This window comes from Microtus oregoni, unplaced genomic scaffold (assembly GCF_018167655.1).
Source record: "Microtus oregoni isolate MIOR12 unplaced genomic scaffold, Mior012 000015F_ref0000493, whole genome shotgun sequence".
In the NCBI taxonomy this organism is placed as follows: domain Eukaryota; kingdom Metazoa; phylum Chordata; class Mammalia; order Rodentia; family Cricetidae; genus Microtus; species Microtus oregoni.
Genome location: NW_024543074.1, coordinates 23,463,490 through 23,477,323, shown reverse-complemented (window position 1 = coordinate 23,477,323; position 13,834 = coordinate 23,463,490). Strand labels below are relative to the sequence as shown.

The 13,834-nt window shown below is 44.5% G+C and overlaps 1 protein-coding gene across 3 annotated transcripts in view; it reads left to right on the top strand.

The window, feature by feature from the left end:
• Positions 1–13,834, top strand: part of Smyd4 (SET and MYND domain containing 4) — a 55,654-nt gene that overhangs the window by 39,810 nt on the left and 2,010 nt on the right. For 2 of the 3 annotated variants that reach the window (XM_041664764.1, XM_041664766.1), the window contains 5 exons: positions 8,865–9,047; positions 9,280–9,443; positions 12,115–12,247; positions 13,072–13,188; positions 13,332–13,455. In XM_041664764.1, the coding sequence (XP_041520698.1) occupies positions 8,865–9,047; positions 9,280–9,443; positions 12,115–12,247; positions 13,072–13,188; positions 13,332–13,455 (721 nt within the window). Of the gene's footprint in view, positions 1–8,864; positions 9,048–9,279; positions 9,444–12,114; positions 12,248–13,071; positions 13,189–13,331; positions 13,461–13,834 lie in introns of those variants that run through there. The other variant, XM_041664767.1, reaches the window with a different exon arrangement.

The following is a 13,834-nucleotide window of genomic DNA, read 5'->3' as shown; positions in this document are numbered from 1 at the left end:
GGCAAAGTACCCATACACATAAAACAAATAAATCTCAAAGCTATACCCTCTGGGTCATGTGAGTTCTTAAAACCTCCTTTTTTTAAATTACTATTTTTTCAGTGCTAGTAATTGAACCAAGGGCCTTGCACATGTGGGCAAGTACTTCAACACTGGGTTACAACCAAGGCCCTAGTACTTTTTATTTTGAAATTTGCCACCAGGCTCATAAGTTCTTCAAAACTTTTGTGAAACATATTTAACCATAATTCTACAAAAGAAAAAGGAGTGGGTTGGAGAGATGTCTCAGAGGCTCTTCTGAGTACCACTCTTGCTGGTTGGTGGTGGCACAAGCCTTTAACCCCAGCACTCGGGAGTCAGAGGCAAGCGGATCTCTGTGAGTTCCAGGCCAGCCTGGTCTACAAGAGCTAGTTCCAGGACAGGCACCAAAGGTACAGAGAAACCCTGTCTCGAAAAAAAAAAAGTATGTACTACTCTTGCAGAGGACCTGGGTTTTTCACACACACACAGTGTATAGACATACATATAGGCAAACAATCATACACATAAAAATTAAATCAATTTTGTTTCTTTATTTTGAGACAGGGTCATACTGTATAGCCCTGGCTGTCCTAGAACTCACTTTGTAGACCAGGCTGACCTTGAACTCACAGAGATCCACCTGTGCCTCTGGAGTGCTAGGATTAAAGTCATGCACTATCGTACCTGGCCTATTTATTTATTTTTAATATTTTTATTATTTATTTTAAATATGGGGGTGTTTTTCCTGCTGTGTGTGTGTGCTCTACCTTCATGCATTCTCAGAGGCCAGAAGAGGGTATCAGAACTCCTGGAACCACCATGTGGGTGCTAGAATCCTGAACTTCTGAGGTACCTCAATATGAATCTCTGTGAGTTCAAGGCCAGCCTGTTTTAGAAAGATAGTTCCAGGACAGCCAGGGTTACATAGAGAAACCCTGTCTTTAAAAAAAAAAAAAGAAGAAGAAGAAAAAGCCACAGTAAGTAATCAAGAACTAATGGAAAGATCAAAAACACTGATGACAACTTATGCTGGAGAGGTTGTGGGGTAGAGGGAACACTCTTGAATTACTGATGGGAATGCAAGCTAGTACAGCCCCTTGGATGTCGATGTGGTGATTTCTCAGAAAATTAGGAAACAACCTACCTCAAGACCCAGTAATACCACTTTTGGGTATATATCCAAAGGATGCTCAATTGTGCCACAAGGACAACTATGTTCATAGCAGCATTGTTTGTCATGGCCAGAACCTGGAAACAACCTAAATGCCCCTCACCTGAAGAATGGATAAGGAAAATGAGGTATATTTACACAATGGAGTACTGCACAGCAGAAAAAAATAACAACATCTTGAATTTTGCAGGAAAATGGATGGAGCTAGAAAACATTATTTTGCGTGAGGTAACCCAGACACAGAAAGACAATTGTCACATGTACTCACTCATAGGTAGTTTTTAAACATAAAGCAAAGAAAGCCAGCCTACAAATCACAATCCCAGAGAACTTAGACAACAATGCGGACACTAAGAGAGACATACATAGATCTAATCTACATGGGAAGTAGAAAAAGACAAGATCTCCTGAGTAAATTGGGAGCATGGGGACCTTGGGGTAGACCTGAAGGGGGAGGGGAGGGGCAGGGAGGGAAGCAGGAAAAAATGTAGAGCTCAGTAAAAATCAATAAAAAAAGAACAAAATGGAGGAGCCATCGAGATGGCTCAACCAGTAGAAGCACTTGCCACACAAGCCTGATGACTGAGTTTGAGTCCTAGAATCCACATGGTGGAACGGAGAAGAAAACCACCTCCATATGTGTACCAATACAAATAATAATAATAATGTTTTTTTTAAAGGGAATGGTTCTTTTAAAAATAAATTAAAACCAATCCAGAACAGTTGTGCATCTCTGTAGTCAGTACTGGGAAGGCTGGAAGAGGAGCACAAATTCAAGCAAGGGGGCAAAAACAGACTGGAGTTAGAATGCTTGGGTGTGATGGCTCACACCTTTGATCCTAGCACTCAAGAGGCAGGAAGCAGGAGAATAACCTCAGGTTTGAGGCCAGCCTGGTCTGTCGGCAGCAAACCCTAGTTCAGTCGGGGCTATATGGTAGGACCTTTCGAAAAGAAACAATAGCCAGCAAATACCGGACCAATGAGGACTACGCTGTGAGACCTGTCTCAAGCAAAGCAAAACAAATATATATGGAGCGAGCTTGTGGGAGTCAAAAGTTAAATATGCTGGGCTTGGTGGTGCATACCAGCACTTGTGAGATAGAGACAGGAGAAAGTCCATCTTCTTTGGCTATATAAATGAGTTTGAAGTCAGCCTTAGATATACGAGACTTTGTCTCCAAAAAAATTGTTTAATTATATTTTTTAAATGAGGAGTCTCTAGGAACTGGACAGATGGTTCGGTTGGTAAGATGCTTACTGCACAAGCCTGAGGACCTGAGTTCAGATCCCCAGCACCCATGTAAAGCCAGGCATTGGTGATGTGTGTCTGTACTCCCAGGGGTGGAAAAGCAGGCAGATGTCTGGAGCTCACTGATTAGTGAGCCTACCCCTTGTCAGTGAACCCTACATTCAGACAAAAATCTGTCTGAAAAAATAAGCCGGGACTGGCAAGATGGCCCAGGGGGTAAAAGTACTTGCCTGACCACTGGGTCTCATCCCTGGTGCTCATGTGAGGTGGACGGACAGATTGCCATGTGTGTGCCATGGCACATGTGCACTCGTACTCTCATATATGATAATAATAAAAAAATGAGAAATTTGAGAGCATTCAGTGAAGGTACCCAACATCAGCCTTCAGACTCCACATGCACGCCTGTTCACATGTACTCCATGTCCACACAAATCAATCCACACACCAAAAAGTATAGTACATCTTCAATGGTGGACATGCTGGCAGCACACTGTTGATCCCAGTATTTGGGAGAATGAAGCCGAAGGATTACAAACTCAAGGCCAGTGTAGGATATACAACAAGACCTTGTCCCCCAAAATAAACAAGGCATGGTAGTGCTCGCCTTTAAACCCAGCCTTTGAGGCAGAGACAAGTGGATCTCTGTGAGTTTGAGACCAGCCTGGTCTACGTAGTAAATTACAAAATATCCAAGGCTATCCAGTAAGACCCTGTCACAAAGAAAAATAATTTAACAAAAATGAAGAGCTTCTGGATAACTGAACACGTAGCGTCTCTGGGTAGTGGGTACCCAGAGAGAGCCGATGTGTGGATCTCCTTCCCCCATTATATCTTCCCTTTATTTATGACTTTTGTTACATGCTCTTTGTAGAAACCAGTAAACATGGTTAGCAGAGTCTGTGATGAATTGCTAAGAAAATACCATAGGCTTTGCTCTCTTCAGTGACAGCACATTTGAGGGCCACCCCCACAGTTAGAAATCAGAAAGCAGGCTCACTAGGGCCCCGCTTATCACAGCCCCCAGGAACCAAGCTGACTACTGCATGATTGGTGCAGACCCTGGAAGAGGAATACAGTGAGCATGATGCCTGCCAAAAACAAAACAAAACCAATTAAAAAAAAAAAACAACAAGGAAAGATGTACAACATTTATTTCTAAGTGGAAAAAGAAGTGTAGTATTCAGAGTATGATCGTATTCTGTGCAATAAAAATGCGTATCTGTTAATGGCCAGTGAGATGGCTCATCTGGTAAAGGAGCAAGCGCCTGACGAGCCTGACGACCTGAGCTTGATCCCAAGGTTCCCCATGATAGAAGGAAGAACCGACTCCCCAAAGTTGTTCTTTGACCTCCACACCTGGGCCATCACACACACATAGATAATGAAACAGGTAAGTGCAATAAGAAAAAGATTAATTAAATGTATGCCCAATTTGTTACTTGAGGGCTCAGGTCCTCATGCTTATGTAGCAAATAGTTCCCCAACTAAGCCATCTCCTCAGGCCCTAGAAGCTGCTTTTTTTTTTTTTTAATATTTAACTTAAGGGAAGCTGTAGAGATGGCTCAGTGGTTAGGAACACTGGCTTCTCTTTCAAAGGACCTGGATTCAATTCCCAGCAACCACATGGCAGCTCACAACAGTCTATAACTCCATTTCCAGGGGATCTGATACCTTCTAGCCTTAAGGGCATTACATGCATACATGCAAGCAAAACATCTCTAGACATAAAATAAAATAATAGTATTTAACTGGAAATAAATTTTTGAGGCAGAGTCCCTCATAGCCCAGGCTGGCCTGAAACTCATTTGCATAGCTGAGGGAGACCTTGAGCTCCTGCCTGCACTTCCCAAGCGCTGGGATGCACTACCGTGCCTAGCAGAATTTAACCTGTGTCTGTCATGCATTCTGTATATTTTTTTTTTTTTTTTTTGGTTTTTCGAGACAGGGTTTCTCTGTGGTTTTGGAGCCTGTCCTGGAACTAGCTCTTGTAGACCAGGCTGGTCTCGAACTCACAGAGATCCGCCTGCCTCTGCCTCCCGAGTGCTGGGATTAAAGGCGTGCGCCACCACCGCCCGGCCATTCTGTATATTTTTGTTTTGTTCTGAGTGTATCCACTGTCAGAGATCAAACACGGGGCCTTGTGTTTGCCTAGCAACTGAGCTACACCCACAGCCTCTTGATGAAACCTTTATAAATGCACACGAGAAAGCACATTGTCATGATAAAAACACCTCCAGTCTATACAAGTAAAACTGAGATGCCTCCTTGCCTGTAAGATTGGCAGTCATTTTGTTGTTGTCCTGATTAGTTTTTGTTAACTCTGTGCAAACCAAGATATATCTTGGAAGAAGGAATCTTAATTGAGAAAATGCCTCCAGAAGATTGGCCTGTAGGCAAGTTTGATTAGTGATTGATATAGGAGGGCACAGACCACTGTGGGTGGTCCACTCTCGGGCAGGTGATCTGCGGTATATATAAAACCAGGCTGAGCAAACCAGGAAGCAGCATTCCTTTATGGCTCCCACTTCAGTTCCTGACTCCAGGTTCCTGCCTTGAGTTCCTGCCCTGACTTCCCCTAGTGAAGGCATGTCACCTGAGAGTTGTAGGAGGAAATAAACCCTTCCCTCCCCAGGTAATTTTTGGTCATGGTATTTTATCTCAACAATAGAAGCCCTAAGATAGTTGGTTTGTGATATGGGATATACTTCTGTATATGTGTTGCTTTCATTGGTTCATGAATAAAGGTGTTTTAGCCAATGGCTTAGCAGAGTAAAACCAGCAAGAAATCCGAACAGAGATACAGAGAGAAAGAAAGTGGAATCAGGGAGATGCTATGTGGCTGCTGAAGAAAAGAGACACCAGAACCTTACCAGTAGGCAACAGCCTCATGGTGATACATAAATTAATAGAAATGGGTTAATTTAAGATGTAAGAGCTAGCTAGGAATACGCCTAAGCTATTGGCCAAACAATGTTGTAATTAATATAGTTTCTGAGTGATTATTCAGGTCTGGATGGCCAGGAAATGAACAAGCAGTCTCCATTTACAGGTTTGTTTTTTAATTACATTTTTAATGCATTTTAGAGCAGGGCATTTTTTAATAGCCATGGTATATTATGTGAAAAGAAATAACTTACAAATCATTATATGCCATCATCACAAATTATGTTAAAAATTCCATACAGCAGGTATGATGCCCCATACCTACAATCTCAGCACTTATGAGCCTAAGCAGGAGAATGGTGAGCTCAAGGCCAGCTTGGGCTATCTAGCAAGATTCTGTCCAAATTATAATAATAGTAATAATTCCATACGTAGAACTAGAAGGGCCACTCACTGCAAAGACAATACATCAAAACATTGGACTTGCCTAATTGGGTTTTGGATGGCAGTCCTTGTCTCTGTATTTTCAGTTTCTAATTTTTACATAACTACCATGTATTCTTTTGTAGTTTTAATTAGTTTTTTTATAATAGAAGCGATCTAAGTGCTAAGAATATTTCCATAGGAGCATTTTTAAGGCACTCGATACACACTGCAAATTTGCTTCCAGGTGAGTCGTACCAGTTACCAGCCACCAGCAGTGCTCGCTCTCGTTTTCTTACTGTCTGCTCATAATTCTAATCTCGTTATATCCCTTCTTATTGTTTCTTTGGGGTTCCAACACCTCCCAGTTTAGTGTTCTCATTGAATTTCATTAGCAGCTGTTTCATTAGTGCCACAGAAGAAGGATTAAAGTGTTAACTAGGATAGACTTTGACAAAAACCTATAAAAATGTATGTTATCTTCGCATAAATTCTTTTTAATCAAAGTTCCTCAAAAACCTCTCTCCCATCTCAAGGGACAGGTCTGGCCACTGATGATATTCTTAGTATGGGGGTGTTTCTGTCCCCGTGAGAAGGGCACATCTGTGTTGCATCTGGATCTGTGTCTTCACAAGCCTTGATGAGGATTTGTGTGGTCTTGAATCAGCTAACTGCCCTTTGGTTTACTTCGGTTTGACCTGATCACCTCCACACGCTTCTCATTTGCAGACTATTTATCAGGGTAGCTGTGTCCTAGAAGTACCAATGAGTCTTGCTGTTGTTTTTTTTTTTTTTAACTTAAATCCCATTTGAAACGTACCAGAGACACTTTGAAATCCAAGGTACACTTTTGCTAAAGAATCACTCACACTTATTTTTATATCCAAAATGTCACCCATTAAATTTGGTTGATAACGTGCGTAGATACCCCCTCTTCCTATTATCTCCACTAATAGATGACTAATGCAAAAGATTGAGTAAGTTTTCAAAATCAATACTCAATTTTTTAGAAATAATTAGAGAGACATTCAACTCTGACACGGGCACCCCACTCAGTTCCTGAGCCTGCTTCTGCGGGAGGAGACCCTATAAATAACTCACGATGCTGACATTACTCACTGTGTTGCAATCATTCTTTTCGGAGGAAATTTTAGCAACTGTTCTAATACAGACTGCCAGTTATCTGTAGTTGAGAATGCAAGTCAACTTTTAATTATGCAGACGCTGATTATTCAGACGACAAATTGTTCGTGCCCTGTTCTGCTCCTTCCTGCTGCCTACCTTCTAGCATTTTCACTGCTCATTAGCACATATTCCAGAAGGTAGGCTTCGGGAGCCAGGAGAGGGGCGCAAATCAGCTAAACACTTAGGAAAAGCTCTGATGAAAGATTTTAAATGCAGTTTGTAGAACTGTTGACTAAAATTGAGTCATTTGGATTCCCTGTGAATTGTATTTACATGTCCTATGCTTGTCCCCCATAGCAACAGATAATAGAATTGTCTGCAGAGAAACAACATAATTTTTCTATTTAATTTTCCCCTTGTAAAACATGTTCACATGATGGTTCGTGGTGTTTTCTTTGCTCATTACATTTGTATCCAGACTAGTTACTTCTCTGATAAACGACTAGTTGAGATTCCTGGCACGTGTACAGCAGCACCAGTAATCTGATGGTTTCCCAGTTTTTTAGGAAACTGCTTCCTTTAAAGTATCAGTGTTTTTCACATTTCAACCAGTTTGTTGGAAATATGATTTTCCTCCTGCTTAAACGGAGACTGTGATCTTAATTTAAGCCTTTTAGGTAGCCAACATTAGACGTATCATACCTATTTCTGGCATATGTTTGGCTATTACGGAAACCGTGGTAGGTGTGCAGTCCCTCTAGAAGCCTCTAGTTAAGTGAAATGCTCCGTGTGTGATGAGACTTGAGTGGGAATGGGGTTTGTTTGCCCTAGGACTGTTGTGTTACTCAGGAGTTTCCTGCCTCCTCTACTCCATCCCTGTCTTTCTTGTCATTATCAGAAAACCCTACCATATATTCCCACATCTTAGTTCTCTACTTCTGAACTTCTCTGGCATGAGAAACTGCATCATTAAGTCAACTGGCATTTTGTTTGAAGAGCATGTAGGCTGTCAGAGTTTTGATCTTGCATATCACCCACGGTCCTTTTGCTAAAGCCTTGACCATCGTTAACTTGTGGGCGGTAGGGAATAGTGGAAGGAAACCTCAACGCCTCTTTTGTTGCTTGTTTTGGTTGAGTTTTGGTTTTGATTATGTTTTGTTTGAGCCAGGATCAGTTATATGGCCCAGGCTGATCCTCCCGTCCTAGCTGCTCAAATGCTAGAATTACAAGCTTGCATCGGTCAGTTTACCTTTCCTTTGCTTTTTTTAAAAGTGATTTTGTCATAGCAACAAAAACCCAACGTGAGCATAGCTGTGCACATGAGTATGAAAAACTCACGCAGACTAGCATCACTGCCTAGAGGCCCTTTCTCTTCCTTTCATCTTTGCAGTGCTGTTAACTGGTTGAGTGTACCACAAAGAGCTTGTCTGGGACGTGTAAGTCTGCCTTCAGTAAAACAAGTACAGATGGTTTGCTTACATGAGACTGCAGAGCAGTCGCCAAAAAGTTTAGACAAAGGGCAGGGTGGAGAAGGCTGAGCGAGTATATAAAGTATGCTACACTAACTAGGACAGTTATTCCAATAACCAACCAGGGCCAATTAAACAAGAGCAACCGGACTTTAGAAATCATGGGGAGATAATCTCAGGGATACTATGATTCTGCGCCCTTTGAACATTATGAAACTCTAGAAAGTGCCATACTGATAATCCCTTTTTGATTCTTTTTAATAAATTCCAATATTGGGTTTTTTGAGTGGCATACAGGCATAACGATTAGACTCCAGTGGACTTTTCGTGTACTCATTCATTTTGCTTCCTGGGGACCAGAGTTTGCTATGAGTCATGTTCCATCTGATTTATATTGGATCCGGCTGCAGAGCCATGACTCAGATGGGCTTCAGGCCCAGCTGCTCAGTTCATCTTCTGAGAATAGATGTAAGGACTGGACAAACATCCTGATGCATATTTCCTTCTTGTGCGTTGTCAGGGTCTGAAGAGAGCATCGTGACCAACAGCAGGCAGGTCCGCCTTGCCACAGGCATCTTTCCTGTCGTCAGCCTCCTGAACCACTCCTGCAGCCCCAACACGAGTGTGTCCTTCACTGGCACTGTTGCCACCATCCGGGCAGCACAGCACATCAGAAAGGGACAAGAGATTGTGCACTGCTATGGTGAGCCAGCCTTCCTTTCTTTGCACCGCCCTGCCCTGCCCCACCTGAAAAGGATAGGTGGACAGGAGTGAGCAGGCCCAGGGCTGGTGCCTCCACTCCCCAATGTGGTGGTCTGAGCCAGAGCCCCAGCCCAGCTTCCTGACTCCCGTCATATGAGGAATATCCCAGCCCTCTGTTGAGTAGGCTTTGACTCTCTGGGTGTGAGTGGTAACTGTGGGTGATCTCTCTCCAGGGCCACATCAGAGCCGCATGGGTGTTGCTGAGAGGCAGCAGAAGCTGAGGTCACAGTACTTCTTTGACTGTAGCTGTCCAGCCTGTCACACTGAGACACTCAGAGCAGCTGTAGAGCCCAGGTGGGAAGCCTTCTGCTGCAACGCATGCAGCGCACTCATGCAGGTAAACCTCTGCTGTTCCCAGATAAGCGCTCCAGCCCGAAGGAGTCACGAGGGCAAACGACCGGGGGTTTCTAGAGAGCACTGGTATCACTTCATTTTAGGAAGTCGTCCAAACATGCTGCCCGACCCGGCGAACACACAGGGTCAGGTTGGACTTAGTAACGCTTTCCTTACAAATGACACAAAGGCTTAACTTTGACCCTGGGGGAGAAAAAAAAACTAGAAATTTACTTGCTCAAATAAATCATTAAAAGTTCTGTGTCAGACCTGGTACTTGGCTCATGCCTGTAACCCCAGCACCCAGAAGACTGAGGCAAAAGAATCTCAAGTCTGAGGCCAATCTCAAGTGAGACCCCATCTAATAAAATAACATTCCAGAGCACTGTTTTCGGTACAGCTTAATCTACGGGCTCAGGTAACATTGCCAACACCCAGATTTTCTGTCTTCCTAACCCTGTTCCCTCTGCTGGCCTCATTAGACATACTCCTCTCCCATGGTGACAAGATGGTTGCCACCACCTCAGCCTCCTTGTCCACCCAGCCCAATAAGATGAAAACATGTCCCAGTCCAAAATCAGTCTGAGTGGAAGTCTTATTGTGTGTTATCAATGCAGAAACTGTGGGAAAAATCAGACCCAGATAGTTTTCCTTCAGCCGTTTGACCCAGAGGAAGGAACCACATCTGAACCCCTCAGCCAACGGCATTGACCTTGGGAGAATAGGGCAAATCGTTAGAGAAATTGGGTGGCTAGTGCCAAATAATGGCATAGACATTGGAGTCTTCAATATTTATGCCCAGATAAAAATTATCTCTACTTCCAGAGAATGGCCTTCTTGTTAGGAATACTGTAAGTGGAATTAATTGTATTGAGAAGCTACAATTGTAAACCCAAGGGTTAAATATGAAGCCTTACCTAGCACTTTTTAAAAAAGATTTATTTATTATGTATACAGCATTCAGCCTGCATACAAAGGGTGCTAGGGCTATACACACCAGAAGGGAGCACCAGATCTCATCATAGACAGTTGTGAGCCACCATGTGGGTGCTGGGAATTGAACTCAGGACCTCTGGAAGAGCAGCCAGTGCTCTCAACCTCTGAGCCATCTCTCCAGCCCACACTTTTTCTTTTGTTTGTTTTTTAGGCAGAATCTCACTGTGTAGCCTTGGCTGGCCTAGAATTTATAGAGATCCATCTGCCTCCCAAGTGCTGGGATTAAAACTGTGCACCACCATGCTGGGCCCTAGCACCCTTTAGATTAACTCTCCTTCACTCTTGCTCTTTTGAGACGGGGTTTCATTGTGTATCCCCAATGTCTTGGGGTTACTATTGATGTGAAGAGACACCATGACCTTGGCAGCTCTTAGAAAACATGTAATTGGGATGACTTGCTTAGTTTTCAGAGGTCATCGTGGTGGGGAGCATGGTGGCCTGCAGGCAGATGTGCTGGAGCTAAGAGCCCTATGACTTGACTCAGAGGCAATAGGAAGTTGACTGTCGCACTAAGTAAAGTTTGAGAAAAGAGACTTCAAAGCCTGCCCCGCGGTGACACAAAGTCACAGCTCCTAACCACTTCCTTTGGGGGCCATTTTCTTTCAAACCACCACACCCAACTAGCCTAGAATTCACTTCAAAGCCCAGGAAGACCTCAAACTTGAGATCCACCTGCTCCAACTTCCCAAGTACTGAGATTTTTACAGGCCTGCAGAACTGCACCTGACTTTCTTCCTCAGTAAATGATTGGTTGAGGACTTGAATCCAATAGATTCTTTCTAAAAATTATTTATTTTTATTTTATGTGCATTGGTGTTTTACCTGCATGCATGTCTCTGTGAAGGTGTCAGATTCCCTGGAAACAGAGTTACAGACATTTGTTAGCTGCCATGTGGTTGTTGAGAATTGAATCTAGCTCCTCTGGAAGAACAGCCAGTGCCCTTAGCTGCTGAGCCATCTCTCCAGCTCTTCCAATAAATGTTTCTATCCTCTGAGCCATATCTCTCTTCTTTCTGCTGCTTCTTCCTCTCCTCCTTCCCCTTGCAAGGGTGGTCTAGAACTCATGAATTCATGACATAGTCCTGGCTGGCCTCAAACTTGTCATCTTCTATCTCTAGTCCCAAGTGCCACTATTACAGCAATAGTGTCACCATGTCCAGCCTTCTATATTGGTTTTCTTATGGCTTTTTTAAACACCCAATATACTTATGTCCATCATCTAAAGGCCTTTTCCCAAAAAAAGAAGAGGGGCTGCCGAGGTGGATCGTTTCTTTTTCTTTTTTTTTTTTTTTTTTTTTTTTTTTTTTGGTTTTTCGAGACAGGGTTTCTCTGTGGTTTTGGAGCCTGTCCTGGAACTAGCTCTTGTAGACCAGGCTGGTCTCGAACTCACAGAGATCCGCCTGCCTCTGCCTCCCAAGTGCTGGGATTAAAGGCGTGCGCCACCACCGCCCGGCAAGGTGGATCGTTTCTGTCCAAAAATTAAACCTCGGAGTGGGATCAGCTCTTGCTTTCACTAGAATTGCTGCTGGACCAAATTCACTCAGGCCTTGTTGGCAACGTGTTATTGCAGGAGTCTCTTTTCCCCATCAGGTCAGAGACCCTGTAGCTCAAGTCCATGCGACATGCAGTGTTGATAACTGTCCTGACATAGGAATAACGATAGAACTGGGCTTCCACAGGGAAACGATGTGCTGAGCTGCAGCAACGAATCTTGCAGAGAATCTGTCAGCAGGGCCCACCTGGCCTCCCGCCTCCAGGACCTTCAGCAGCAGGTGTGTGAGGCCCAGAAGCTTCTCAGAAATGGGAAACTAGGTGAGACTGGCTCCTGCTGGCTCTCCAGCCCCGCCCCTTTGGTTTATTCTGCTATCACCTTGCTCTCATAGTCCTCAGTAAATGATTTTGAGGACTGGAATTTCATTATCCCGGCACCAGCCACAAGGTGGCTATATAGGCCAGTGAGACCAAACCCTACAGCCGTCTGGTGTCCTTGAAAGAGTATACTGGGTGGTTTAAGCTGTGTCTTCTGTGTCTGATAGTTCTATCTAGTAGCTCGAGCACCAGAAAGACTTTCCGACTTCCATGAGCTTTGTGTGTCTCCAGAAGTCCCATGTCATTTATCCTAACTCTAAGCCTGACGACTGACCGCTTGGGAAGTTTGTTCTGCCCTCAGAAGCAGTGGATCCTGCTCTGGGCTGGTGCTATGACTCGGGGGCAGAGCTTACATAGCTGGCCCCAGCACTGAGAGAGGGAGCAAGGAAAGAAAGGGCTTTGTGAAACTTACTATTAGACTCTGACATGGTAGGGCTCTGTTTCACCTGTTTGAACCTACATTGTGAAGTTGACCTTTAGCCTAGAGTCAAGGGAAGTAAGCACTACAGGTGGGCTGTGGAGTTGGCTGTACTGGAAAACGGGTGTTAGGAGCCCAGAGTAAATGGGGGGGGGGGGGGGGGGCTCATCTAGCACCTTTTTCTACTGAAAAAGAAAACATAAGAGACAACAGCTTTCCTGGAATGCTGGATTCTTGACTGAGGGAAACAGGGGGCATTTCCACACTGGCCCAGCCAATGGAGAATTGCAACCCGGGCTCTCGTGTCTGGGTCTGTCTGTTGTGAGGTGCTTTTCCTTTGACTCAATAGAGCAAGCTGTCCAGCAGTTGTTGGGGTGCCGGGAGGCTGCCGAGAGCTTCTTGTCCGCAGAGCACACCATGGTGGGGGAGATTGAAGATGGGCTGGCGCAGGCGCATGCTGCCTTAGGTATGCTGTGGTCTTCCTTCCCTGCCTGGTGTTCAGCTGTGGCCCTTGCCTTGTCTGTTTGGCTCTCCCTTCCTTTCTGTTTCCCTCACCCTGAGAGCCTTGGGTGGATGGCGGTTCTTTCTGGAATGAGACTGTTCTCCCAGGAGACTGGCGGAAGTCTGCTGCCCACATACAGAAGAGTGTCCGTGTGGTTGAAGCTCGCCATGGGCCATCCAGTGTTGAAATCGGCCATGAACTCTTCAAGCTGGCCCAAGTCCTGTTCAACGGGTAGGTCTTTCCTCTTCCTAGCCCTTGGCCAGGGCACGTACTGTTCTGTGTTTTACTAGGCACTTCTGTGGATGACTTCTGCGGTGCTTTTAAGCATGTTGAAACCCTTCTATTTCCTCTTTAGGACAAATCTTTGCCCTCTGCTTCACTGACAGACTTTAAGCTTTGAATTTCCTCCTGAGAGCTGTGCAGAAAGCTCTCTCAGGTCTGAACTGAGTTTCCCAGGGAGGGCTTCCAGGCAGCCCCACCCGCCCTCCAGCATTCCTCTGGGCCCACTCACACCTCCCTGGGCTGCTCCTTCCCAGCACTCTCAGCTCCAGGGCTCTGCCTTTCCCCTGCTTTGCATCCTCTTCCTTTTAAAGCAGTTGTTTTGAAGCAG